This window comes from Oryx dammah, unplaced genomic scaffold, assembly GCF_014754425.2.
Source record: "Oryx dammah isolate SB20612 unplaced genomic scaffold, SCBI_Odam_1.1 HiC_scaffold_8, whole genome shotgun sequence".
Lineage (NCBI taxonomy): Eukaryota > Metazoa > Chordata > Mammalia > Artiodactyla > Bovidae > Oryx > Oryx dammah.
Window position 1 is genome coordinate 17,915,077 of NW_024070192.1, and position 27,148 is coordinate 17,942,224.

The following is a 27,148-nucleotide window of genomic DNA, read 5'->3' on the forward strand; positions in this document are numbered from 1 at the left end:
GTCTAAGAAAGATTTCATCTTTCATTTGAAAATAATCCTGTGGCTTCATTGTTGATCCTTTGCTGTGCCATAATCCTCCCTGCTCTCCTCTTCTCTTTATTCCTAAGTTATATGGTGTACTAGGGGAAGGGTAGAATAGATTTTCCTTGGTGGGTGGTGGAACATAACTTTCTCTTCTCTTTCAGACATGTTTTGTAGATTGTTTAATAGAGCAGACTCACCCGGAAATCAGAAAGCGCTATGACCAAGATGTAAGTAGAAATCCTGTTCAGGGTTTAGGATGAACCATTCAGAATATACAGGGGTGGGTGTCTCTCTCCTTCCCCTTCCTTCCACCTTGCCACTCTCATTATAAATGATGATGCCTTAGGATTGTGTGCCTTATAATGTGCTGCTTTGTAATTGTAATTTCTATGAATAGCCCTTAAGAAAATGATTTCAGCTTTCTCAGGAACATAGAGAATGTTAACCTGCAGTATTCTGGGGTGATCTGTTCTTCACTTGGGATCGCTCCTCTGTTCTGATATATCCTGACTTTTATAGCCTATTCTTTCCTGTCATAGTATTAATAGCCTACTCTATAAATATAATACAATTGGACCTTGTTGCTTTCATGATAAATTCAAATGCCTATGAATAAGGCCAAGTGTGGCTGCAAGTCTCAGTGCAATAAATGTTCAGTCTTCGCCAGATTGACTGTTTTGACGTGCAGGGTCCACGAAGGCCGGCTATGTCTCCATGTACCACTGCGAAGAATTCAGTGCATTTGATATAATTTAGCTCTCCAGCCATACCTGGTCTTTAGTGACTTTCCCCACTCCCCAAGAAAACACACATCCAGGAAGGAGCATTTTCTATCCGGCAGGGCGCCAGTCTCATTGTCTAAAATGTCTGTAGGGACACCCTGTTATCTTCCATCTCTTCTCCTGAGGGAGAGACTCTGGAGCCAGGGAGGTGGTGAGGGAAAGTGATTGATGGCTTGTGTGGGAGAGGAGTCTGGATTCACATGGTAACCACAGTTCTTTATTATTTTTATTTTTAGCTGTGCTACACTGACATCCTCTTCACAGAACAAGAGGTAAGTGTGCCTTTGGAAATGTGATTGTTGTCCACAGCAGTAGTAGTTTTGTAGGGAATGTAGAAGAGCCTTTACGATAACGGTTTGGTCCATACCATTGCCCCCTCTCTCACTCCCACCGCTCACCTCTTTCTCTCCCTGCTTCTCCTAGTCATCCCAAAATCAGTAACTTGAAAGAGAGCTGGGTAGGCAAACTGTCCGGTACAAGGGGGACCTTCGAATGCTTGACTGGATATAATTTAGCTTAATAGGGCAAGTGCCAGGAGGTGTTGAGAACATTTATGCTGTAAGTTTTGCAGAAGCTAAACAGGATGTTTCAAATGACATCATCCTTAAAAATCTGCTGTAAGATGACTCCGTCCATATGTTGATCTCTGGGAGTAGCTTCTCTTGGTGAATGAGTTCGTCTGTCTTTGTGCTTTTCTTTCTGATTAAAGGAGTGAGTATACATCTTGGTCTTTGCTATTCCACCTGGTTGGGCTTTCTTTCCACCTGGATCTTTGTCCCTCCCCTCCAACCCCTTCTGTTTCCCTGTCTCCTTTATTTCTATCTCTGTTAAATGACCACATGTAAAGCACAAGAGTGTAAGTATGATTAGCCAAAGGAACTTTAAACAGTCCTGGCATATGTTAAACACTCAACAGATATTAGCTGTTGTTTTTATATATATGAATATATTTAAATATTTGCATGACTGAAGTTGTTTTAATACTTTGTGTTACAGCTTTTATTATATATATTATATATACATATGGTTTGGTTTAGTCACTCAGTTGTGTCCAAATCTTTGCAACCCTACGGACTGTAGCCCGCCAGGCCCTTCTGTCCATGGGGTTTTCCAGGCAAGAATACTGGAGTGGGTTGCCATTTCCTTTTCTCATATATGTATATATTTAAAAACCTAAAATACCCCAGATTGTTTCTTTTCACTTATATGGCGCTTAATTATTTTTGTTCACACTGTATGAGGAGGGTAAGATTTTAGGCCTCTAGATTCTCAACTAAAGTTTAATACTGCTTTGCTGGACTTCCCTGGTGGCTCAGACAAAAAAGAATCTGCCTACAATGCAGAAGACCCTGGGTCAGGAAGATCCCCTGGAGAAGGGAATGGCTGCTCACTCTAGTATTCTTGCCTAGAGAATCCCATGGACAGAGGAGCCTGGCGGGCTATAGTCTATGGAGTGGCAGAGTCAGAAACAACTGAGCGACTAACACTTATTTACTGCTTTGCTAGCTTGTTCATTTATTTTTAGCTTTTTGTATTTGAACCAACTCCTCCCCACCCACCGCCCCTCCCCCAACGCTGTGTAACGCCCAGATAGTTCATCTTCAAGGTCGTTCTTGTTAGAGGCCTAGTTAAAAATCACACCCATTACAAGGAGAGACATCAGGATAATTTACTAGCAACTGGAAAGACCCAAGAGCATCATGAAGCCCTCTGGCATAGGAAGAGGCCTTGATCACTCTTGCCCTCTTTCTCTATGCCTTTCAGAGGGGTGTTGGCATCAAAAGTACTCCTGTGACAGTGGTCTTGCCAGATACCAAGGGGAAATCTTACCTCTTCAACATCATGGACACTCCAGGTAGGACATCCCTGACCTTTTACCTTCAGAACCTTGCCCAGCGTGTTTCTCGTGGTCCCACACTTTCCAGAACAGAGCGTCGCATCTTTGTTTTTACATTTCCTCGCCTTTGTTGAAATAATTTTCTTTTTTTAACTGTCTCTTTTGCATCTAATGAGTTAATTAGCAAGCACTCTGCTCCAGACCTTTTGTTTTGTTCCTCTCTTGACTCTGCTTTACAAGATTTAAATTTGGGGGAATCTTATAGTCGTATTCATTGGGGCACCAAAGCTGAGTCACAGATGGTCCTGGGCTCAGGCCATCTCAGTCTTTTGAAAGAGACTGGGGGAGCACACACCAATGGCTGGGCAACTTGCAGGTTACCATACGTTGCCCTGTGGCTGACTTTCTCTTTGGAAAGGCCCAGCTCAGGGTTTTCCTGTTTGTTTGTTTTTTTAAATTTTTGTCCACAGCATGTAGGACCTTAGTTCCCCTACCAGGGATTGAACCCACACTCCCTGCATTAGAAGGTAGAGTCTTAACCACTGGACCACCAGGGAAGTCCCAGGCTTTTCCTTTTTTAAATAGGAAAATTTGGGTTTTGACAGATTGGCCTTCTTTGCCCCATCAGATGCCCGTTGCCCTCATACCTCTCAGCCTCTGACTCCCAGCCTGCACCCAGCAGCCAGCTCCTGTACTGCAGGCCCTCCTTTGCCCTTTTTCCTACCTGCAAATTGTCTTCTGTCTCACAGAACTCTACTCACTGCTGAGACTGGTTTAGTCTGTGAGTATGAATGCCTTATGCCCTCCTTGGTGAAACGCTTCCTTTGTGTTTGAGGGTCTCCTGGATAAAAACTTAATCCAAGGTTTTAGTGACTCTCATGTGAAATTTTATACCCTGCAGGGAGCTGTGGGGAGAAGGGAAAGAGAATATTCGTGGGTTTGTGTGCTTTGCAACCCTGCCCCCAACCATGTACAAGTTAATTGTGCCTCATCCTGCCACCACACAAATTGTAACTTACTTGGTATTTGTTTTCCAGGACACGTGAATTTTTCTGATGAGGTCACAGCAGGCTTGCGCATCTCGGATGGAGTGGTCCTTTTTATCGATGCTGCTGAGGGCGTGAGTCTGCCTTTGTTCACTTAGACCCCTCCTCCCTGTTACATTTGCCCCGCATGACGCCCAGAGCTCTGAGCGAGCTGGGAGCTAGAGAACGTGAGAGTCTGTGGGATTAAGGTTCACATTTGCTGTAAAAATGAGGGCAGCAAATGAGAGTCAAAATTAGTTCTCATGAGACCCTCACTACCTACCCAGTGAGGCTCAAAATGATCACAAAAATGCAAAGGTAAATAAAAGGGAGGGAGGAGAGTTTGAAATGTTAAGAGTTTGTCTAAGTTAAAGAGAATTTGAAGTTAAAAGATCCAGGGTGTCTTTTATATTTCTAAATAGAAAGATTCGGTCATTTGACTTAACCTCATTCACGTTGTCAGTGAAATAGCCAGCAGAGGGAGCCAGAGTTGCCCTTTTTTAAAACTGACTTCGTTTTGGAATAATTTCAAACTTGCCGAACAGTTGCAGTAGCATTGAGCAACTCACCCTCATTTGTAATTCTCTCTCTGTACATGTACGTATGCACTCACATGTGTATGTGTTTTCCCCTCGTACCATATGAAAAGGAAATATTTCAGAATATATTTCCTAAGAACAAGGACATCACTTATGTAACCATAATAGGCTTACCAAAATCAGGGAACTTAACATTGATACAATTGTTGTACAGAAATTTTCCTATAGACCTTAGTCAGTCCCAATAAATGTCCTTTATAGAATTTTTTTTCCTAACCCGGGATGATGCATAACATTTAATTTTCATGTGTATTTAATAGGAATGGTTCTTTTATCTTTCTTGGTCTTTTATAACATTGGCATTTTTGGAGAATATAGGACATTGATTTTGTCAATTGTCTTTCAGAGTATGTTCATGGCTGCTGGGGTACATTACTTCTAAAATTTCTCACTGAACACAGATAATATACACCCATACATAACTGTTTCTATACATACATATTAAAAAACATTAATGTAGTAAAAAAGGGAAAAAATCAATGTATCTTAATACCCACAATTCTTTTTTGTTTGTTTGTTTCATTTGAACCTTGAGGCTTGTAGGATCTTAGTTCTTAATTCCCGGACCAGTGATTGAACCTGGGTCCACTAAGTGAAAGCACCAAGTCCCAACCATTGAACCGTCAGGGAATTTCCCTAATACCCACAGTTCTGTTTCCACACCACAGCTTCCTAAGCCTTTCTCGGTTCCTTCTCCGGTACTGAGAAACTTGGCTCCCCAAATCATCGGTGTATTTATTCATTTCTCAACCCTACCAGGTCACCTCTTAAAATTTCTGACTCTGCTGTTGGATAGGATACCCTCTGCTTCACCCTCATAATCTGTTTCCTCTCTTCCACATCCTTCATATTTTAAAATGGAACTTTCTTTGACTCTGTGTGGGCCTGTTCTGCCCTCTTTGCACTCATCCCCAGCTTCTGTGTCTCAGGTGATGCTGAACACAGAGCGGCTGATTAAGCACGCGGTGCAGGAGAGGCTGGCAGTCACCGTGTGCATCAACAAGATTGACCGGCTGATCCTGGAGCTGAAGCTGCCACCCACGGATGCTTACTATAAGCTGCGTCACATTGTCGATGAGGTCAACGGGTTAATAAGGTAGAGGAGCCCCCGAAGTAAACCTCCTGTCCCCAGCACTCTGGTTTTTATAAATCTTAACTTTGAACACCTCTGGGGGCAACTCTGAGCTCTTGGCACGCATGGATGAGCTTGTTGGACACAGCTGGAGGAACATGCTGTGACTGTGCAGGGACTGACTCCCTAGCCTTGGCCTCGTTAACTCTGCTCCTTAACCAGATAGGCAACAGGCCGCACATCCTCAGTTTACTACTGGGGTCAGTTCCCTGAGCTCTAGAGTCAGTCTCCTCTTCACCAGCCAACCACGTAAAGTTGGAAAGATTCCTTAACCTCTTAGAGCCTCAGTTTCTGCTTCTATAAAAAAAGAATAATAGTATTTGCCTAATGAGATGTTACAAGAAATTAAGTAGATAGCCGACATAGCATACTTAGCACGGTGCTCAGTGATAATAGCTTATGGGTGAATAATGTCAGCTGCTGTTATCTTATTAGTTAGCACAGACTCAGTAAGAGAAGGAACTGTTGGCTTTTGTTTCTTACTGGAGCTGCTTTTCAACAAGATGGATTTGGGGTTTAGGTTAATAAGTATGAATGATGGTTGGGAGACCTTGGAATCATGGTGGCTTTGAAGAATAGGTTAAATATTTCTTAAGGACAGTTTAACCTGTAGTGGAAAGATGTACAGATAACTTCTTGAGACCCCCTGCAGGGCTTGGGAGGAGCCTGCCCAGCTGAGAAAACTCCTCTCCACCCGAGGATCCAAGACAGACCCCTTGTGGCCCGGGACAAGTTCACCTTTAGGAACACCCCCAGTTTGTAGTGCTGGTTCTCAACAGGGGTATCTTCTCCCTGACACTGGAGACGCTAAGACTGACCGGAGCCCAGTGTTACAGCCAGAGTCCAAAAGATGAAATGATCCACTTCTCTGAAGACAGGGCAGGAGTTGTGTAGGGCTAAATCGTGATCTACTAGAATAGGAAGTCAAGAAGTCACATCTCAAGTGCCAAACAAGAAATATCACCATAAATATATTGTTTAGAAATATGGAGGTAAATGCTCTAGAAGCAGCTTTTAAAGAAGTTGAAAACACTTGCCTCTGGGGAGCATAACTCGGGAGTGTGGTAGGGGAGTGCTCTGTAGAAGCCTGTACTTGTATTTCTAGATTAAGAAATTCCATAAAGCAGTGTGTCAGGAAGGCTTGGGTTGATTCCTGTGTGCTGCTGGTTTTCTTATAAATGCTAGTGAACTTGGGGGTACTGTGGCTTCTGCATGACTTTTAAGACTAAATGTTTTAACGTGAGTTTGTAAAGCAAAGCCAGACAAGACCATATGAGAATGGGGAGCAAAGTTGCTTTTTTTTCATTCATTCATTCATTTACTTATACTGGTATTTCTGTTTGTGCAATTGAGATTTCTCGAATGTACTCCTGTTTTATCAAAGTAGTTTCATTTCCTGTGTTCTGAGGTATTTGTCCTCCAAGTTTCTCTTTGTCTGGCACAGTTAACTTCTTCAGGATCATGCAGTGTGTTTCCAGCTCTGGAAAATCATCTTGTTACTGGGAGTTAGGGAACAGCTCCATCATGTCACTTTCTTGGAGCTGGCTGTTGGCGAAGCTTTGTGTGTTATGCAAACCCTTTCTGCGGGCGGCCGCCAGAGAAAGGCTGTGATACAGAGTCCTGACCTTCACCCTTCGCCTCGGGCCCACATGCAGCCTAGCCCAGCCGCACACTCAGGGTCATCTCTCTTTCAGCATGTACTCCACGGACGAGAACCTGATCCTTTCCCCGCTCCTGGGCAACGTCTGCTTCTCCAGCTCCCAGTACAGCATCTGCTTCACACTGGGCTCCTTTGCCAAGATCTATGCTGACACCTTCGGTAAGCTCTGGCTGGCAGTCTGTCTCACCAGCTTCCCCAGAGTCCTGTGTGCGTTTCCTGCTGAACAGTTCAGAAATGGGCCGCACGCCAGAGTCTCTGCCAGAGAGAGCACTGTATCAACTGTTACCAAGTCACATTTGGGGCTCTTTTTGGCCCCGAGACTCTTCTAATCAGGCTCTGCTGCTGCTGCTAAGTCACTTCAGTCATGTCCGACTCTGTGTGACCCCATAGATGGCAGCCCACCAGGCTCCCCCGTCCCTGGGATTCTCCAGGCAAGAACACTGGAGTAGGGTGCCATTTCCTTCTCCAATGCATGAAAATGAAAAGTGAAGGTGAAGTTGCTCAGTCGTGTCCGACCCTCAGCAACCCCGTGGACTGCAGCCTTCCAGGCTCCTCCATCCATGGGATTTTCCAGGCAAGAATACTGGAGTGGGGTGCCATTGCCTTCTCCCTAATCAGGCTCAGTGGTCTCCAAACAGTAGAAGGATGAAGGTGCCTGGGAAGAAATGGGTGAAGAGGGGGCTCATACCAGGAACAAGAATCTCAAGTGAGACAGGTTTTGTCAAAAAGGAATTATCCATGCTCCCAAAGCCTTGCAGGCCTTTTCCTCAAAGATGGAATCTCTCTCACCAGTGGTGCTTCAAGCTGTCTTTCCAACCGTATCCAGACACATAAGGGGCTTCCTTGGTGACTGAGTCAGTAAAGAATATGCCGGCAATGCAGGAGATCCCAGTTCAGTCCCTAGGTCAGGAAGATTCCCCTGGAGATGGAAAAGGCAACCCACTTCAGTATTCTTGCCTGGGAAATCCCATGGACAAAGAAGCCAGGTGGGCTACAGTCCTTGGGGTTGCAGGAGTCAGACATGACTTAGCGACTGAGCCACCAGCACCACGAGGCACATAGATGTTTCATAGCCCTACTTGAAAACTCAGGTTGGATTCACAGCCCACTGGGACACGCAGCAGAATGCTTTTATATGTAGGTCCCTGGAGCCGTGGCACCCGAGGCCTGGGACCAACTTCCCCACTCTCAAGACAGTCCCACATGCTCCACCTCTGTGCCTCCTGGGGCGCCAGTGTTTGTTTGCAGCAGTCAGTGGTCCTGCCTCACTTTCAGTGTAGAAATGTTTGCTCTGGTGGAAGTAATGGGCCAATTGAAACTTGGTGTTTTTTTTTTTAACATGTATATATTTACTGTATCCTTATTTGGAAAAGTGAAAAATACAGTAAAATCTAGTCAAGGAAACAAAATTCACCCATAACCTCATTACCATAACTACTGCAAGCATTTAGATACAGTTCCTTCTTTATCTGTTCAGTGTTTTACAGCAGTGAGATCTTATTTCATATATAATATAATTACATAAGATAAATATTTACTTAGTATTAGATCATAAGAATTTGTCTGTTAAATCTTATCTGTAAATACTATTTTGGGACTTCCTTGGCAGTCTAGTGGTTAATCCTCCATGCTCCCAGTGCAGGGGATGTGGGTTTGATCTCTGGTTGGGGAACCAAGATCCCACATGCTGCATGGCACGTCCAGGAAAAAAACAGATTTTCTATAACTGCCCATTGGTCCACTGTATGGATGTATACTTTCTCATCATTAGACATATATTTTGGTTGTCTCCAGATGGTTCTTCCTAAAAAAAAGGTTAGAGGGACAATAAATGAAGATCGTCTGAACGGGGTTCCAGTTTCTGTTTCTGAATGTTCTTTGAATCAGCATATGAAGCAAAATCCCAAGACTGTTTATGTAATTATATTACACTGATGTTTCAGTTTCTGACTGAAAATGGCCTTGAGCCTCAGGCGAGATTTATGACTCATCCTTTGAACCCAGTGTTTATGCAGACACCAGCTCTGGGCCCCAAGATCATTCTGAGACGCCATGTATGGACTTGTGGAATATCAGCCCTGGAAGGAGTCAGGTCATCAAGCCCTGCCCCATCATTTCCCACGTGGGAAAGCCATGCCCAGGGACACAGAACTTACCTGTGGGCTTGGAGCTAGAATCCACCTTGTGCTTTTTCTATCACACCATCCTGCCAGAATTGAAACCATGTCCTCCCACCAGGATTATAAGGCGTGGTGAACGATCTCTGACCTCAGGGAACTTCCTCCAGTGGGTAGACAGAACTCCACAGTGATGAACGACAGGAAGGTGGTGTGGGCAGAATGCTGGTGGCTGCCGTGGGTGGGTGGGGCTGAGGGAATTCAGCTCCAAAGGCCCAGGGGTCTGAGAAGGCTAAAGGAGAGGGGGATTGGACAGTAGAGAGTAAGGAGCCAGGGCTTCCGGACTCCCTGGGCTGGAAGAGGAGGCGAGGATGCAGGAGCAACTGTTCGGGAACAGTGGATTCTTCATCAAGGAGAGGCATTCAAGCAGGCCTGGCAGCTTGGGTTGGGAGCACATGGAGGGAGTTTGGAATGCGGGGTTAAGGAGTTTAGACTTGATCCTGTAGGGAATTAGGAGCTAATAAAGATTGAGGTGGAGTGGTGTGTGCAGGGCTGGCCTATCTTTGGCCAGAGAGGAAAGGGACATTTCTTTACATGTTTTCACCAGTATCAGATAGAGGGTTGGGAGTATTGGCTTGATGTTGACTGTGAGATTGAGGGTGGGGAGTGGGGGTCTAGAAAGATGTTTGCACATTCTTTGTATCAGTGTTTATTTAACTTCTGTCACGCACTGGTCCTGGTTCTTTGCCTACACAGCTCAGTCCAGTGATTATAGTATAGTGTGTGTGAAGTGCAGGAGTAGGAGGTGTGTAAAAGACACAGTGGTTCATGGGAGAGGGAGAGTTTCAGTAACTAATAACATGGGAAAGAAAGGAAAATATGGTCAACGAGCTCTGGACTTAGAAGATCTTGAATTTTAAAAGCCACAGTGGCATTCTTATTCTTACTCTTGCTTCTCTTCCTGGGTTTCCCTGCTGGCTCAGACGGTAAAGAATCCGCCTGCAATGCGGGAGACCTGGGTTCCATCCCTGGGTTGGGAAGATCCCCTGGAGGAGGGCATGGCAACCCACTCCGGTATTCTTGCCTGGAGAATCCCATGAGGAGCCTGGCAGGGCCATAGTGCATGGGGTTGCAGAGTCGGTCACGAATGAGTGACTAAACACACATAAAGATTCAGTTAGGTAGGAATATAGAGGAATAAACCATATATTTCTTGTTAATTTTTTGAGGTCTTGTGGGGTAAACAAGTCCAATAAATTTTTCTTTCTTTTTTTTTTTTTTTAATCTTTAGTATGATTTAATTTTTTAAGTAAATTTTTTCAGGGCCAACCAGTTAGAGTCTGGTAGTAGAGAAATTTACCAAGGTAACCCAGAACTAGACACAGGTAATTGGCCACAAACCCAACAATTGGACTGATTTTTAAAACAAGCATAGGATCAGGCCTATGATAGAAAAGCATTTGACTTATATGCAAAGGTCTAAGAAGTCAAGAAAACATAAATGATCATATGAATCAGGTCCAGCATCTTGGGGAAGCTGTCTACCTCTGATGTCGTCCTCTTCTCATCCTGGTGTAGTGTAGTTTCTCCTGATAAAAAAGTCCTTCCATCCATGTTGGAGACAGTCCCTTAAATTATGTCTTTTTCCAGTCCTGGTTGCAGGTCATGAGGCATCTGATCTTCATCCAAAGATAGATTACTGAGATAAGCTTCAGAAACAAACTTAGGGTGTTCTTCAAGAATTCAATTAATTTTACATTAACATCACATAACAGCAAAGAACTATCTAAGAGATGAGTCTTACTAGATGTAGAACTCCATTAACAAACTGGTATTTAACATTTTGAAATATCTTTTTCTCCTTAAAGTTACCCTTATTTTTATTAAATATAACCAAATTAAGGCTAGTTTGTTTGCAAAATAGGTCTGTTCTCACTGATTTTGGTCTGATGATTTTTATAACCATAATTGATCATAGGCTTTTTATTTTGCTGAAACATTTATAGAGTCTCAGACTGAACTTTTAAAATAAAACAGGGCTGGGAAACTCACACCAAAGGCTTATCACAGATTTTGCCTAACAAATCTAGGTGAATTCTTCCCTTTTTAAGGTCTCAAAAATTTCTTGAGATTTTTGTATCCGTGAGATAACCTTCCTAACTCATTTGATAAACTTACTGGAAACCGAAGAAAAAAAAAAACAAAAAAGCCACAATGGCTTGCTTCAGTCTGGTGAGGATTAGCAGTTGCAGTCAAACTGAAAAAATGACACAAGGGTGGGCCTTGGTGTCTTCTCTCCAGAGTGCCGGGTTCTAGAGTGTGGAGGGCTAGTTGGAGCTTTGGCGTGGTGCTGCTGCTCCGCCCACACCGGCAGCGGAGTAGAGCTTCCATGGATCAGGAATTCTAAGCATCACTGCAGAAGGGACAGGTTTAGGTGCAGACAGAGGATAGAATTTAGGCAGTTGAGCCTGTTCCATTAAAGGAAAGAATATAAACTGTACCTTTGTCCATAGCTCAGTCATAAGCTGCCTGGAGATGGAGCTACCTGGGTGCTCATTTTGGCTCCAGCATCACCTTGGCAGCTGCGGGCCAGTCCTGTCCCTTGTGCTTCAGTACCTTTACCTCCCTGCCTGGACAGAAGTGAATGTCTGGACCTTGGAGAGGAAGGTGCTAGAATTCCTCAGCTGGAAACCGCTGGTGGCACATTAAACAATTCAAACAGTGCTTTGCCAGGTAGATCATCATCGTATGGCTTTTCTTACAGGTGACATTAACTACCAGGAGTTTGCTAAAAGACTCTGGGGTGACATCTACTTCAACCCTAAGACGTAAGTAGAGCGTGGGAAGTGGACTCTCTGGAGGCATGATCCTTCCTCCCAGTAAGTGAAAACAGAGAATGAGTTCTAGCTGTGAAAACCTACTTCTTGATTAAACATGAGCTACCATCTTGCCTCCTCTAAGTGAGCCGGCTTCCTGTGCTCCAACAGGGTTTGAGGCATTTCCCTTGAGGTCCCCACAGCTCAGACCAGATGTGCAAGAGGGTCGTGACCCATGCCCTCTCAGGTGTCCCTGTTTGGAGGTTTGATGACCACACACACTCTTTCCTTTCAGCTTGGCTTTGCTCAGATGCAGAACTTAGGAAGTGCACCCTTGGGGTTGGTGACACTGCCTTCTCCCTCGTGGATCTCCCATAACTCTTGATCTCTTTAGGCGGAAGTTCACCAAAAAGGCCCCAACCAGCAGCTCCCAGAGGAGTTTTGTGGAGTTTATCTTGGAGCCCCTCTATAAGATCCTCGCCCAGGTGAGTATGTCAGGTCCCCTGGCTCAGGTCTGCTCTTCTAAGCACAAGGTGGAAAAGCTGGTGAACTTGGACTTCTCCCTGGCCCTGAGCCTGCTTGGTTTTGTATTACTCAGTGTGAGGAGGGTTAGTCAATCTTCTGGATCTTGAACACTCCAGTCCTTTTAAGTGGTGTTGAAATCAGAGTAAAGGAGGAAGATAGAAAAGGCACAGCCTAGAGAAATGTACAAAAATTTTGACTATTCCGAAGGATGATGTGACACTTGAGAAATAATAGTTGCAATTACAGGGCTTTGCCTTACAGATATAATTGTTTCTCAAAGTCCTCTAGTTCTTATTTTTATACATCCGTAAAAATATATATGTATGAAGATGTATATGTACGTTATAGCATTATAACGTCAGGAAAAGGGGAAAAAAGCTGGTGATAAGTGTTCATCGGTGAGAATCTGATGAAAGAATTATGGTACATCCCATAAAATGAAGTATTTTATAGCCATTAGGTGAATGATTGTACGGGCTTGATTTTAATGACTGTTTTGGGCATGTATGTATGTGATGTGTGTCAGATTGAAAAGCAGGCATGAGACGGTGGTGAGGATGCAGCTAAATGCACACGATGCTCCAAAGAAAAGAATATAATGTTGCATTTGTATGAATTTGTGCTCTCTGAAAGGCAGAACTAAAGGGGCAGTAATGTTGGAGGGAAATTTTTCATGCAAACCTTTTCTCCCAAGACAATTACACTTTATAACTGTGTTATGTGTTTATGCAGGTGTTTAATAAGCACTGTGCACAATGAACACACATGCATAAACAAAATGTGTGGGGCCATTCCAACTGACAAAATAGTGAAAACATGGCAACAAGGCAGAATAACACGATTAAATTTATTAGTGCTGGAAAATACTTTGTATCTTGTGTCAGACCAGAGTGGATTAATAAAAGAAATTTATAGCGCCTGTCTACACAGAGACCTCGAGTCTGCTGGGGATGATTTAGCTTGGCCCCATCCTGACAGCCGATAGACTGCTAGGTGACCTTTTTTGGTTCCTTCCATTGCAGTGATTCTCTAAATCTAAGAAGTGTCTTAATAGGGAGGGAAGGGTATGGATTCCCTGAGTGAGATGAGATGCTGCTTTTCAGACACCAGAGGGCAGCACTGACACTGGTCTGTTCTGAGAGAGCAGGTTTATTGACTGGTGTGGGCATTTAACCGAGCTTGTACCAAAGATTTCCCTGAAACCAAATTGGTATCCTTGCCCAGAGCTCTCCGTGTAGAAGAGAATGCAGTTCAGTGACTCTTCCTATTGCCCTTTCGTCCTCCCTTGTCCTCTGGATCACCCAAGCTGACATGGTGTCTGATGCCATCACAGGTTGTGGGTGATGTGGACACCAGCCTCCCAAGGACCTTGGATGAGCTTGGCATCCACCTGACCAAGGAGGAGCTGAAGCTGAACATCCGCCCCCTGCTCAGGCTGGTTTGCAAAAAATTCTTTGGCGAGTTCACAGGTAAGAAGCTCGTCATCATCACCATCTCCTCCACGTGTATCGTGAGAACTCTTCTTTAATCCTCAGTCAGGATACCGGTCACCTGGGGTTTTTTTCTGAGCTGCTTTACTTAGTGGATGGTACCAGGAATTCTATCTTGGGAAAACAAAAGCAATTAAATTTCCCTTCCAGGAGGAGCATGCAAGTAAAAGGGAATGGAGAAGCAGATTCTGAAGTTGTGGTATTTTTGCCAGAGGGCAGTCAGGAAAGTAGACTCGTAGGTGTCATGAAATGGTAGGGAAAGGCCCCAGATAAGACTTGGGAGACGAGTTATAGACTCAGATCTCTCTTTCCCCTGAGCTCCTCTTTCTGGTATTTTAGTTATGCAGGAGGCAGGTGCTGTAGTAGAACAAGGACTAGACTGGCTGGGAGATGACCTGAGTCTTGATCTTCTCTGGCCCAGTCCCAGGAGGTCATCCCGGGTCAGCCACTCAGTCCTTCTGGGACTGATTTCTCATCTGTAAAATCATGGAGGCAAAAACGGTGATGGCACAGGGCTCTCTTAGCAATCGCTTGGTTCTAAGTCTGTTGGGAATTAGGTATCTGAATCCCCCGAAGTGCATAATTTTAATGGTTCATTCTGGGCTGGCCATCCATCTGACAAAGGAGATCCCAACTAAAAGCAGACATGCCAGCACCCCAAGGTGCTAATGGAGGTTCTGTCTTGTATGGCTTATTGGCTGTTAGAAAAAGAAAATAGCTATTTGAACAGAAACATATGCAGTGTTTCCCGGAGGGAAGAGTCAGTTGGGAGATTGTTCTAAGTAGATCTATAAAGAAGAGATGAGGTACTTATTCGTGTAAGAGCTCAGTAAGTGCCTATTCACTGAAGGTCATGGACTGATACAGATATTTCCAAGTTTTTGTCAGTTCAGTTCCAAGGAGCCACTTAGACCTGCTTCTTCCTCTTCCCTGGCATCCATGTGACTCAAGATCCTTTAGCACCATGCGCCCAGGAAACAGGGTATCATGTCTGCCCAGAATCGTAGAACCGTGGCTTTTAGAGCTGAAAATCAGTCTCTCACTGTTAGTTTTCTGACCATCGTGAGTGGATGAGAACTCCCTACTCCCTTTCCCTGTGAGAGTTCATACTAATGGCCATCTCTTCTCCCTCTGCAGGCTTTGTGGACATGTGTGTGCAGCATATCCCTTCTCCAAAGGTGGGCGCCAAGCCTAAAATCGAGCACACCTATACCGGTGGTGTGGACTCCGACCTCGGCGAGGCCATGAGTGACTGTGACCCTGACGTAAGGAACATGGCCCCCCTGTTCTCTGATCTCCATCCCTGCTTTGTGGGAACTCTGTGTTTTCAGTTGCAGGAGTAATCCCTTCTCCATCCCTGCATGGCCCTCCCCCTGGGCATAGTCAGACTGACCTGAATTCAGAGCCCAAAGTTACCACTCCTGGTGATGTGATCTTGGGAACGTTGTTCAGGTTTTCTGAGTCTGAGAGTTTTGGTGTATAAAGTGATAATAAGTTGTATGTGGAAGTTATGAGAAGTAAGATTTAAGAAAGAAAGGGTTGTGATTGTGTTTAGCATGGTGCATGACAGATAAGAAAGATTCAACGAATGGTAACTAATCTCACTGGTCCTGGCTTTTAAAACAATCTTTCCCAGTCATTCCTCAGGCATTCTCTAGTTTTTTGGCATAAACATTACAGCCAGTTGAGAATTATGAGTTTCTTCTTTGAAGAAATTTGGGACCAGTTAATGTTGTAGTCTTGCAAGTTGACAGTGTTAGTTTGCCATCCTAAACCTGCTTCTCTTCCCCAGTGCCCTCATCCCCCGCAGGCAAAAGGAAGAAGTTTTTTTTTTGATATGCCTGTGACATGTCTTAACTCTGCTGGGGGTAGGCCTTGGTTGTAATTTTTTCAGGAGATCACCACGTTATCTTCTCAGTTTGGGCTGCTTCCTCTTGGAGCTCAGGTCATTGCTGACAAGGGAGGGGGAGACGGTGGAACTTATCCAGAGTGCGTGTAGTTGAGGGACACTCTGTCCCCACCTCCAGGGTCCCCTGATGTGCCACACGACCAAGATGTACAGCACAGATGATGGAGTTCAGTTTCATGCCTTTGGCCGAGTGCTAAGTGGCACCATCCATGCTGGGCAGCCTGTGAAAGTACTAGGGGAGAACTACACCCTGGAGGATGAGGAAGACTCCCAGATATGCACCGTGGGCCGCCTTTGGATCTCTGTGGCCAGGTACTGCCATCCAGAGCCCCTAGATGTATGCCTGGGCCTCTGCACTGGGACTGCCCTGGCAAGCTGGAAGGGGTGGAGGGGTAGTCCTCCTTGGACACACAGAAGCTGCTGGCTGCCTGTGATGGGGGTAAGGTAACTCTCCTTCAGCAGATGTGTTGACTTCTAGCACTTACTATCCAAGGTTGCTGGGGTCACAGGGCAGCTACTGTTGGGACTGATGCCAAGACTGATGCCAGGAAACCTGCCTTTGCCTTTGGGATGCTTTGAATGAATTCCTGTAGCAGGATTTCTGTGTTTACTCATCTCAAGCCTCTCTTCCTCTTCTGTGTTCCTTAAATCGTAACCTGCATGTCTCTTCCCCAAAAGACATTATTTCCCAGCCTCCAGTGGCTATTCTTTGACCAAGAAAGACAACTTTGCTGAATCCCTTGGAGCATCCCAATCTGCAGAACTAAACTTCACTTGGACCTGGGGGCTGCTCGTCAGTTCATCAGCTTGGCATCTTAGCTAGAAAGCAGAACCGAACCTGACCTGTTCCTAGCTGCTGCGTCTTGCCAACAGCCCGTTCCCCCACCCCCTCCAGATGGACCCCATTTTCTAGAAGATTAAAAAGTTAGAAGAATTAGAGAATTAAAGAGTTAGGGAGTGACAGAGGATGAGATGGTTGGGTGGCATCACTGACTCAATGGACATGGGTTTGAGCAAGCTCCAGGAGGTAGTGAAGGACTGCAGTGCCGTAGTTCGTGGAGTCTCAAAGAGTCAGACACGACTTAACGACTGAACAACAGGAGAGTTGCAGTATGCCCTGTGGTGCTTTGCGCATCTCCTCACAGTCCACCCCTGTGGTTTGCTTGCTGCACACATCCAGCTTGAATTAGATTTGCCTGTGTTATGCTCATGAAGTACCTTACGTTTGTTTTTTTCATGGCACCTTCAGTTTGTAACCACACACATGTGTGGCCATATGATTGTTTAACTGCATCCCTCCCCTGGTAGAATGTATCTAGCTTTTGTTTTTTTTTTTGGCTGACCCTGCTCCTGGCTCAGTTCTGGCAAGAGCTGGTGCTCAGTTAGGTTTTCTGGAATGACCACCCTGCTCCCACGTTTCATTGCCGCTTACTGGACACTGTTCCAGGTACCACATCGAAGTGAACCGTGTTCCTGCTGGCAACTGGGTCCTGATTGAAGGTGTCGATCAACCAATTGTGAAGACGGCAACCATAACTGAACCCCGAGGCAACGAGGAGGTAGAGTTTCTGAAAAGGCAACTGGGTTGGCTTAAGCTGCAGGATCACAGGGAGCCCCAGCACGTGTGACAAGCAGCAGAACTCAGGGGAGCGTGAACTGGAGTCACTGCTGCTGGGCCTCAGCATGGGCTCCACCTTGTAGATCCAATCCCCCTGGATTCTCCTTGGGCTGAGCTCCTAGGAATTAGGAGGGGCTTCCCTGGTGGCTCAGATGGTAACGCGTCTGTCTACAATGCAGGGGACCTGGGTTTGATCCCTGGGTTGGGAAGATCCCCTGGAGAAGGAAATGGCAGCCCACTCCAGTATTCTTGCCTGGAAAATCCCATGGACGGCAGAGCCTGGTAAGGCTACTGTCCATGGGGTCACAAAGAGTCGGACATGACTGAACCACTTCACTTCACTTCACTTCACTTCTCTCTTTTTTTAAATATTTATTTATTTGGCTGCATCAGATCATAGTTGCAGCATGCAGGATTCTTGTGTCATGCAGGATCTTTTGTTGTGGCGCATGGGCTTAGTTGCCGTGTGACATCTGGGATCTTAGTTCCCTGACCAGGGGTCGATCTCATGTCCCCTGCATTAACCGCTGGACCACCAGGGAAGTCCTGGGGGGCTCTTTTTATTCTAAGTCTTCTTTTTGTTCTGCCAGCATACATGGGAAGACGTGGCCCTGCAGGTTGCCTCCAAGCAGTGCCCTGGCTCCCAGTGCGGGGATAGTCCTCCCCCGAGCAGTCCCTCAGCTTCTCCCTGACCTCTGCACCGTTTGCACCTGCTCAGGCTAGGTGTCCTCACAGCTCTACTGTATTTTGGGTCTCAGGCTCAGATCTTCCGGCCCTTGAAGTTCAACACCACGTCTGTTATCAAGATTGCTGTGGAGCCAGTCAATCCCTCTGAGCTGCCCAAGATGCTGGATGGCCTGCGCAAGGTCAACAAGAGCTACCCGTCCCTCACCACTAAGGTAGGCCCAAGGCCACAGCTGCTGCGGCACCCCATGAGCCCCAGCAGAACTGCTTTGCATTCATCAGGCAACTCTGATACCTAGAAAGCACACTTTGAATTGATTTTCCAGAAGATATACAGGGAAGAGTGAGTCATTCTGAGCCTGCCAACATACCTTTCAGAGGAGTTGGCCAGGGCTAAAGGGTTAGCTTATATCCACGGACACGATGTTTTTTTCCTAAATGGCTGTGATGAGAATTCAGTCCATGACGTCACACCCAGTAGCGCTGTGCTCGGTGGTCCAGGTGTCTTGAGGACTGACTGGTAGGTCACTGCTCCCCACTAACCCTTCCCAAAGGGAATGGAACCAACACAGTAGCGGCTTTTCCGATAGTGGGCTCAGCACCTCCTCCCAGCTTCTAGCTTCAATGCTGTCTCTGTCTGCTGTGGCTGGCACGGGAGAGTCCAGCCTGTGACCCCCAGGGCTGTCGTGTTTTCAGGTGGAAGAGTCTGGCGAGCATGTGATCCTGGGCACTGGGGAGCTCTACCTGGACTGCGTGATGCACGATTTGCGGAAGATGTACTCGGAGATCGACATCAAGGTGAAGCAGCTGCTGCTGTCTTGAGCGCGTGCTTGGCCAGGAGCTTGGCTCACAGCTCCAGGCTGATTGTTCAAGCAACCAAACCCTTGATTCCCTGGGAAGGTCCAAGGGGAGAAGGGTGCAGTTCAGGAGGTGGTCTGCATGGGAAAAGCAAGAACTCTTGCTCCTGGCATGGAAAGGATTTGAGATCTGGTTTGCCTCTTCGGGGGATGTTATTCTCAATGTCTGTGTTCAAAGCCAAGGCTCCCAAGCCTGAGCTATTCTTGGTCTTTCGTTAAGAAAATAGTTGCATGACTAACCCATCTATGCTCATCAGGGCTCAGCATGTATGGTTTCAAGGAGGGAGCAGGGACTGGCTCTTCTGGATTCCCTGTGAAACCTTAATATAGCCTCTGAATTAAACTGCCTGTCATATAGCTTTGGTTTCCCAGTGGACACGTTGTCTCCAAGGCTGTGGGGGGTGGGAGTGAGTGCCCTCAAGTGCCCCCTCCTAGCCAAGACTGGCGCTCTGAAAGACACCGGGTGTCCCGATAGGGGGCCGTGTGGGAGCTTCCAGGAGGAGCCATGCTGCCAAGGGTCGCTGAAGATGGAATGGGCGCTCACCAGTCAGTCTCAAGCCAGTGCTGACAGACCCACAGGCGTCAGTGAATGGTGGTGGGACAGCTATACGGCTGTTGGAAGATACTTTGAGGGACTCTTAACTAAGGCCCTTATTTGATCCTCCACTTGCTCTTGGCTCAGGAACATAAATTGTGCACTACGCTCAATTTTCCAGGCTTCTCAAAGGTACAGACTTTTAGCCTGAGCCTGCTATGGTGCTTGTCCCTAATTCTGATCAGGACAGGTTCTCACAGAGATAGTATCAGGGGAACCTTGCAGTCCCCTTTGGCAGAAGGTTGTCCTTCCGAGAAAGTGACACCTCGCCTGATAGTGTATGTTGTGCCTCAGGTGGCGGACCCTGTTGTCACGTTCTGTGAGACGGTAGTGGAAACGTCATCCCTCAAGTGTTTTGCTGAAACTCCCAATAAGAAGTAAGTTGTTGGGGGGTACTTCCCTGGCGGTCTCGTGGTTAGGACTCCACACTTCCATGGCAGGGTGTGCAGGTTCGATCCCTAGTCAGGGAACTGAGATCCTAGATGCCACGCCGCACGGCCAAAAATAAAAGTAGAAGAACGCTGGGGGTCCTAGTGATCCTGGGACTCCCCCCAAGCCCACCCTAGCCACAAGCACTGTGAAAACAGAGACCCTGAATCTCAACATGAGGGTGCTTCTAGTACCCGAGTTTTATCCCAGCCCTCACATCCGCTTTGCCTTTGTTCACAATGCTGTGGAATTCTTTGCCTTAGTTACTCCCAGGGTGAGTGTCTTAATGGCCACTTCTCCTCTCTGTGTAATGTAACTATCTTAAAGTTTCCCCTAGCAGCAACTCTGCTGTTTGACTGGTTAATATACTAATACTGCTTAAAGCTTTAAAAAAGAACATTTCTCCCCAAGCCTTACTCTTTTTTAAAAGTGATGGATTCACATGAAAGAAGACAAGCCCTTTCTACTCTGCTCTGCCCCCGTGGCTTTCCCTGATGTCACTGCCTTCGCTCCTCCTTCTGTCATCCGCTTCTTGGGAACCACCCTCCTGCTAGTTGGTCCTGCTGACCCGCCTCATTACCTGTTTCCTTTCTGACCAGGAACAAGATCACCATGATTGCCGAGCCTCTGGAGAAGGGCCTCGCAGAGGACATAGAGAACGAGGTGGTCCAGATCACATGGAACAGGTGAGAGCGTGGTTCCGATTCCCGGGCCAGACAGCTCACCTGATGAGCCTCTGACATGACACGCCCCCTCTCTGGGAAGTGCTTTTGCCTCCCCCTTTTGCAGTTGTCCCGGGCAGAGTGTGGGTAGCTGAGGGCACTGTTGGCCAGAAAGGCAGGATCCATGGCCTGGGAACTGGCAGCCCCAGACTGTCTGACACCATCATTCCCCTCCCCGTCTCTCCAGGAAGAAGCTGGGAGAGTTCTTTCAGACCAAGTATGACTGGGATCTGCTGGCTGCCCGTTCCATCTGGGCTTTCGGCCCGGATGCCACTGGCCCCAACATCCTGGTGGACGATACCCTGCCCTCAGAGGTACTGCAGGACTGGTGGGGACCACGCGGCCCTTGCTTCTTAGCTCTTGAGTGGAAGAAACTCAAAGCATCCTTCTTTTCCCGGAAGTACTATGTGTCTTCCGGTGAAGAAGAGGATCCTTTTACTAGTGTGCTGACCTTCTCCTCCCTCTAAACTCTGGCTGTGGCCAGGGTCACTGCTAAGGGGCCCTTCCATTCTGTGCAGGTGGACAAGGCTCTTCTCGGCTCGGTGAAGGACAGCATCGTTCAAGGTTTCCAGTGGGGAACCAGGGAGGGGCCCCTCTGTGATGAGTGTAAGTCGACCAGGGCCTCTGCCTTCTCTGCCCTGTCCTCTGGGGTCCTTGTGTCTGGATGTATAGTCCGAGTGGGCTCATCTCTGGGACCTGGCAGGAGACACAACTTGGTGCCCACACGGCTGTCCGGTGTCCTGGGCCAGCTTCCTCTCATCTCCTTCCCTGTCCTGGTGGTACGGCTTAGTGCATCCTAGAAATGGAAGTCATGTCTAGGTGGACATTTGCTCTTCATTCCTGGAATGTGTCTGAGGACGGATATCATCAGGAGGATGGGATTGAAGTGGTTTATAGAGCAGGACTGAATTCAGTGGGGACAAATGTGCAATTCCTAAAATTTACTCTACATCCAAAAATAATCAAATATCGGGAAAAGAAACACAAACTTCTCGAGCTACTTTATGTGGTGTGAGTGTGTCCTGAGACCAACACTGCAAACGTCTGCCTACCCTCTGATCTCCATATATGCTGTTAGAATACACACCTACAGGCTGATTCTGTACCACATCCCTTGTGGATACAAGACAGCTTCAGTGCCGCAAGAGGCTCCTTGCTGCTCAGCCCCTGCACCCTTGACTAGCACCAGACCCACTCCTAAGGCTGCTCCCCCTTTTCCTTTTCAGTGATTCGGAATGTCAAGTTTAAGATCCTGGATGCAGTGGTTGCCCAGGAGCCCCTGCACCGGGGTGGGGGCCAGATCATCCCCACAGCCCGGAGAGTCGTCTACTCAGCCTTCCTCATGGTGAGCTAGGGGGGCTGTTCTGACGGGGGCCCTTGAGACTGCTGTCCCCCAGCTCTGCCCAAGCTGAGGAGCCCTGTCATCCCACTCTGCTGCAGGCCACCCCTCGTCTGATGGAGCCCTACTACTTCGTCGAGGTCCAGGCCCCTGCAGATTGTGTCTCTGCTGTCTACACAGTCCTGGCCAGGCGCAGGTAAGCCACCAGGCACCTGAGGAAGGGGGCGGCAAGCCTGAGTTCCAGTGAGAAGGAATTCAGAGGGGCTGGCCTCCCCACAGCCTCCACTCCTGAGGCCTAGGTTTATAGGAGGAAGCAGAAAAGGGATGAGGCATACCCAGCCTCACTGCACATCATAGTTTGAGGTTTCTCCTCGGACCCATCCTCAGAGAGCTCCTGGGGGAAGTCAGTCAGTGGTGAGGGTTTGCAGGGCCTTGTCCTATCAATCTTACACTCTTGCCCACAGGTCGCTGCCCCTTTGACTTCCATGGGGAGCTGTGGGAAGAGCCCCAGCCGTTTCCGCCCTCTGTGGGGCACTTGCGGTTATTCTTTTCTCTGCTGGTCAGCAGTTGGGGGTACATTGCTTCTCTGTGTTTGGCCTGCGCAGGGGTAGGAATTCAGCCTTTATTTTTCTGTCTCAGGGGACACGTGACTCAGGACGCACCCATCCCAGGCTCTCCTCTCTACACCATCAAAGCTTTCATCCCAGCCATCGACTCTTTTGGCTTTGAGACTGATCTGCGAACTCACACGCAGGGCCAGGCCTTTTCCTTGTCTGTCTTCCACCACTGGCAGGTAAGAAGATGGTGCAGGCTGGCCACTGCGGTCTCCCACCTCTGCAAGGCCATCCCCTCTGACGTGCCCACCTCCAGGCCTCCAGGGGGATCGCCAGCATCCTAGAGAAGTATCTTGCTTCTCAGCCTAGCAGCTCTGAAACCGCTTTGCCTTTCAGATCGTACCCGGTGACCCTCTGGACAAGAGCATTGTCATCCGCCCCTTGGAGCCACAGCCAGCTCCCCACCTGGCCCGAGAATTCATGATCAAAACCCGTCGTAGGAAGGTGCGTGTCCTCAGGCCCACAGCCGTCCCTCCATGCCCAGGTGGTCTTGCCAGGAGCTGGATCGCTCTTCGTTTCTTGCTTTTGGACCCTCCTCCCAAAGACTGAGAGCATTTTCCTGCACAGTGTGGGGAGACGTGGTCTTCCCAGGCTTCAGGCACCCAGGCCTGGGGCCGCATGCCTGGGAAGGGAGAGCCTTCTCCTGCTCTGTGACGATACCCTAACGGCAGGACTCCTGACATAGCTCAGCCAACACATACCCCCCACCCCCCCGCCCCTCCACTCAAGTACAGCGCAGTCACGCAGGACTCATTTTTACATCTGTCTTCACTCTCTGCAGGGCCTGAGTGAGGACGTGAGCATCAGCAAGTTCTTCGATGATCCTATGTTGCTGGAGCTCGCCAAGCAGGATGTGGTGCTCAACTACCCCATGTGAACGCCAGGCCTCATGGCAGCTCCGCTCCCTGCACTGGGCCACACCCTGGACTTGAAGCTGGGCCCTGGTGGGCCTCAGACTCCACGTGGTCAGAGCATGTCTGGGGCTGCTGTGGCCATCCTCAACAAGCCCGGAGCCCCCAAGCCTCCAGCCCAGAGGGAGGAGCATTGGGCCTCCTGGTTCCTCCTATGGCCTCAGCCTGGCTCCATTCCCAGAGAAGAGAGAAGAGCTCAGGGTCCGGGAAGAAGGGGCTGGAAGTGTTGAAGCCCAAGGGGCCCTGTCTTCAGGATTTACGTGAAAAAAAATTTTTTTTTTTAGTAGAAATTTGACCTTAGACATGTTATATAAGTGAACAGAACATTCTGACCTCTGCCTTGGTCCGTTCCTTTCATTCCCGCTGCTCCACCCTCTTCCCTCCTGGCACTTGGGTTCTGGGTCTCTGTCATTTCCCACGAGGCCTCCCTGTCTCTGCTCCCAGCTGCAGCCTTTTTCCTGCCTGGTCCCCAGAGAGGAGTGCTTGCCTCTCCACTCTTCCCATGAGCACTGAGGCCTCTACCGCCCCTGCCCCCACTCCTGTGGGTGGCACGTGAGAGGGCTGGGGAGTGGTTGGGTCTCTGGGGTCAGAGGTCTCCTCTGCCTCCAAAGATTCTCCTTGCCCTGGAGTTGGGGACCAGAGCCTTCCCTCGCTTTGCTGTCCACTGTGTGAAGAAGAGACTGGTGAGTTGCCTCGAACTCCTTTATTAGGTGCACACCCAGGGTTGACTGACAAGGTCCGACCACCCTGGGCCTGTAGGACTCCTACTTCTGCCTGGTATCCTGCGCAGTTTTCTTGATGTAGTCCCGGTACATGGTGTACACAGCGCCTGTGTGAGGGAGAAGGGAAAGCGCCCCATGACATCGCCCCCTCCACCCATCGCCTGGCTCTCCCGGGTGTCTGGGGCCGCTGACACTAGCCGTTCCCTCAAGAGTCCACCTCCCTGCTCATCTGTCCACCCCAGGTCTCAACAGCTGCTACAGACACTTGGCTGCACAGCCTCGAGAGACAAGCCATGTGACAGTTGACAAAACCCTTGCACGTATGTTGTCTGAGAGACCTCTCAGCAGGGAGGGAGGGAGGCGGACCCCACTGGTTATCGCCATATTGCACACGGGGAAACAGAGGCTGAGAGAAAGGGACTTGCCACTGTCAGACGGCGAGGAAGTAGCAGTCTGCCTTCTGATCCAGAGAGGAAGAGAAGCTGCTGCGTGTTCTCTCACCTCAGGACAGACTCATGAAACAGACTATGTACCTTCCCCTGAACATGGGAGAATAATCAGGGAACCCAGAAAATGTCTCCTTATGCGGGTTTCACCAAGACCTTGCTGTGGAGCCTGGTGTAGGGAATGGGCTGAACTCATGTCCTGTAACTGTCAGGGCTCACAGCCAGATTTTGCCTCATCAGTTTTGCCCACATTCTCCCCCAACCCCACCAGCTACTCACCCAGCATGATCGCACCCACAGCACAGGCCTGTGCTGCCACTCGGGTGTGAATCAGGTGTATGGACATCTTGGTGGAACCCCGAGCCTTCAGCCGGTAGATCCGGTATGCTGCCACCAGCAGGCAGCCTCCTAAGCCTGCAGAGGCAGAGAATGTGACGCTTGGGCCGCAGTCACCAAGCACACCGCTCTCCTGAAGAGAGACACTCACTAGGCTGACTGGGTGTCTGGATAACCAGCTGCCTTCCTGCTGCTGCTTTGGGGCGGGGGGCACCTGAGGGGACTGGGGAGTGGTTGGTGGAGTAGGGGCTGTCATTAGAACATTGAACTGTTCTCAATGATTTTTTCAAAGTGACCGCCTCCTTGCAATAACTGCCCCCCCCCGCCTCCCTGTACAAGTAGCCCATCAGCACGACTCTCGCACCTCCCTGAGCTCTTCACCAACCACTGCCAGCCCCCTTAGCTGTTCTCTTCCCCTCCCAGGACCTCGGGGCAAGGGGGCCCCAGACTGCCCCTGCCCGTCCTGGCACGTGTCGGCATCCCACACACTTGGCTGGCTGCCACCTCCACCCGCCCAGACTTCCTTGCCTATTGTCAGATGTGCCGCCTTTGCTCTTGGTTCACTCCCTTCTAGCTGTTGATTAGTCAGTGGGCAGGACCACTCGAGTTCAGGGCTTCATTCTTTGAAAGGACTAGCAGACACGTGCGCTCCAAGAGAAGGCCCCCTCCTCGCCCCCCATTCCTTCCTTTCCCACTCACCTATAGGCACCAGCGGAGACTCCCTCGTCTTCCTCAGGAGCTTCTCAGACACACTGTCCTCGCCCTCGGGTGGCGCCCACCAGCCTCTGTTAGCAGACATGATTCTGCACCCAGATGTTAGCAGCTGGGGCTGCTAGGCTTCAGCCCAGTCCTAGAAGGAGGCACCCGCAACAATAAGAACTCCAGTTCTCCTCAGTCTGGGCTGGGAAGGAGGAAGTTGCCTGCTGAGACCTCTCTTACCATGCCCAACATAGCTGCTACTTGTTCCGGCTGCCTTGTCTCAGATGGCTGGACTACTAGTGCCATTTCTCCCATCTCTTCCTCTCAACATCTGCCTCTTTCCCCAGCTCATTCCAATTTCACTGTTTTCTCTGCCTCCCCCTCTACCATCTGTGTCCCTATGGGTATGATCCTTGGGCCAAGAAAAGCAGCTGGAAAAATCCTCAGATGAGGGTGGGAGAAACAGGCCTTTAACCTTGGGTCCCCCATGGGCCTCGAGTCTGTGATGGTTGTTCCCAAGGGAGGTGCAGAGGAAGACCTGGCCCTGGGCAGCCAGAGCCATCCCAGTGTTACAGCAATGGTGACCAAACCACCAGAGCCAGAGATTGAAATAATTAGACGTGGACTTGTCTCCTGGTCCATCTCTTGCCAGGTTCTTTTCAGTTGCCGACCCCCTGCCTCCCTGTCCTGGGGACCCTTACTGTTCTACTTATAAACCCCTATAAATGTCTGCTCTTATCACAAATTAGATGGAGCCCCAGACTGGGGATTCTGCCTGCTGGGCTCCTTCTAAATCTAACCCCAAGACAAAAGTCCCTGCTTGAGGCAACTTCTTATCCCTAGTTGCCTCCCTCCTCCTGGAGAAGCAAGGACTACCGGCCCCACAGGTTCTCAGCATGCCAGTGCTTACCCTAGGAGATGGCTAGAAAGTGGAGTGCAAGCAGTGTGACTAAGGCTCAGCGTCTGCTGTTTTGAATTGGCCAAGAGCTGATGATGGAGCTGCCACTATGGGGTCAGGGACACAGTGTCCGGTTTTAAGGAGGCTTTGAAGTCAGGAATGGAGAGGGGAGGAGATAGGTCAGGACATCAGTCTTAACCCCCCATCTGCTGAGTTCCAGGCTGGAGCTCCAAGCACAGTGCTCAGATGCTCAGTTGTGTCTGACTCTGCGACTGTAGCCTGTTAGGCTCCTCTGTCCATGAATTTTCCAGGCATGAATACTGGAGTGGGGTGCTATTTCCTCCTCCAGGAGATCTTCCTGA

The 27,148-nt window shown here is 48.5% G+C and overlaps 2 protein-coding genes across 3 annotated transcripts in view; one reads left to right on the plus strand and one right to left on the minus strand.

The window, feature by feature from the left end:
* The window catches only part of EFTUD2 (elongation factor Tu GTP binding domain containing 2), a 38,032-nt gene extending 14,015 nt beyond the window's left edge, over window positions 1-24,017 (plus strand). The window contains exons 6-28 of the mRNA XM_040245119.1: window positions 186-251; window positions 1,043-1,078; window positions 2,571-2,661; window positions 3,681-3,763; window positions 5,197-5,363; window positions 7,094-7,218; window positions 11,941-12,004; window positions 12,387-12,477; window positions 13,851-13,986; window positions 15,145-15,272; window positions 16,035-16,228; window positions 17,364-17,475; window positions 18,293-18,433; window positions 18,915-19,016; window positions 19,965-20,047; window positions 20,699-20,785; window positions 21,009-21,135; window positions 21,340-21,427; window positions 22,048-22,166; window positions 22,262-22,356; window positions 22,800-22,953; window positions 23,111-23,218; window positions 23,556-24,017. Of these exons, the coding sequence (XP_040101053.1) occupies window positions 186-251; window positions 1,043-1,078; window positions 2,571-2,661; window positions 3,681-3,763; window positions 5,197-5,363; window positions 7,094-7,218; window positions 11,941-12,004; window positions 12,387-12,477; window positions 13,851-13,986; window positions 15,145-15,272; window positions 16,035-16,228; window positions 17,364-17,475; window positions 18,293-18,433; window positions 18,915-19,016; window positions 19,965-20,047; window positions 20,699-20,785; window positions 21,009-21,135; window positions 21,340-21,427; window positions 22,048-22,166; window positions 22,262-22,356; window positions 22,800-22,953; window positions 23,111-23,218; window positions 23,556-23,651 (2,493 nt within the window). The 3' untranslated portion in view covers window positions 23,652-24,017. The remainder of the gene's footprint in view (window positions 1-185; window positions 252-1,042; window positions 1,079-2,570; window positions 2,662-3,680; window positions 3,764-5,196; window positions 5,364-7,093; window positions 7,219-11,940; window positions 12,005-12,386; window positions 12,478-13,850; window positions 13,987-15,144; window positions 15,273-16,034; window positions 16,229-17,363; window positions 17,476-18,292; window positions 18,434-18,914; window positions 19,017-19,964; window positions 20,048-20,698; window positions 20,786-21,008; window positions 21,136-21,339; window positions 21,428-22,047; window positions 22,167-22,261; window positions 22,357-22,799; window positions 22,954-23,110; window positions 23,219-23,555) is intronic.
* A 356-nt stretch (window positions 24,018-24,373) lies between these two features.
* HIGD1B (HIG1 hypoxia inducible domain family member 1B) lies at window positions 24,374-26,906 on the minus strand. Of its 2 annotated transcripts, none has more exons than XM_040245121.1 (4): window positions 26,799-26,906; window positions 25,889-26,039; window positions 25,133-25,267; window positions 24,374-24,514 (listed from the first exon to the last, which is right to left on the minus strand). In XM_040245121.1, the coding sequence occupies exons 2-4, from the start codon at window positions 25,986-25,988 to the stop codon at window positions 24,450-24,452; spliced, it is 300 nt and encodes a 99-aa protein (XP_040101055.1). In that variant the 5' UTR covers window positions 25,989-26,039; window positions 26,799-26,906; the 3' UTR covers window positions 24,374-24,449. The 2 variants fall into 2 exon arrangements, with proteins under 2 accessions (XP_040101055.1, XP_040101054.1); XM_040245120.1 differs by lacking the exon at window positions 26,799-26,906 and adding an exon at window positions 26,129-26,363.
* Window positions 26,907-27,148: the final 242 nt, after the last annotated feature.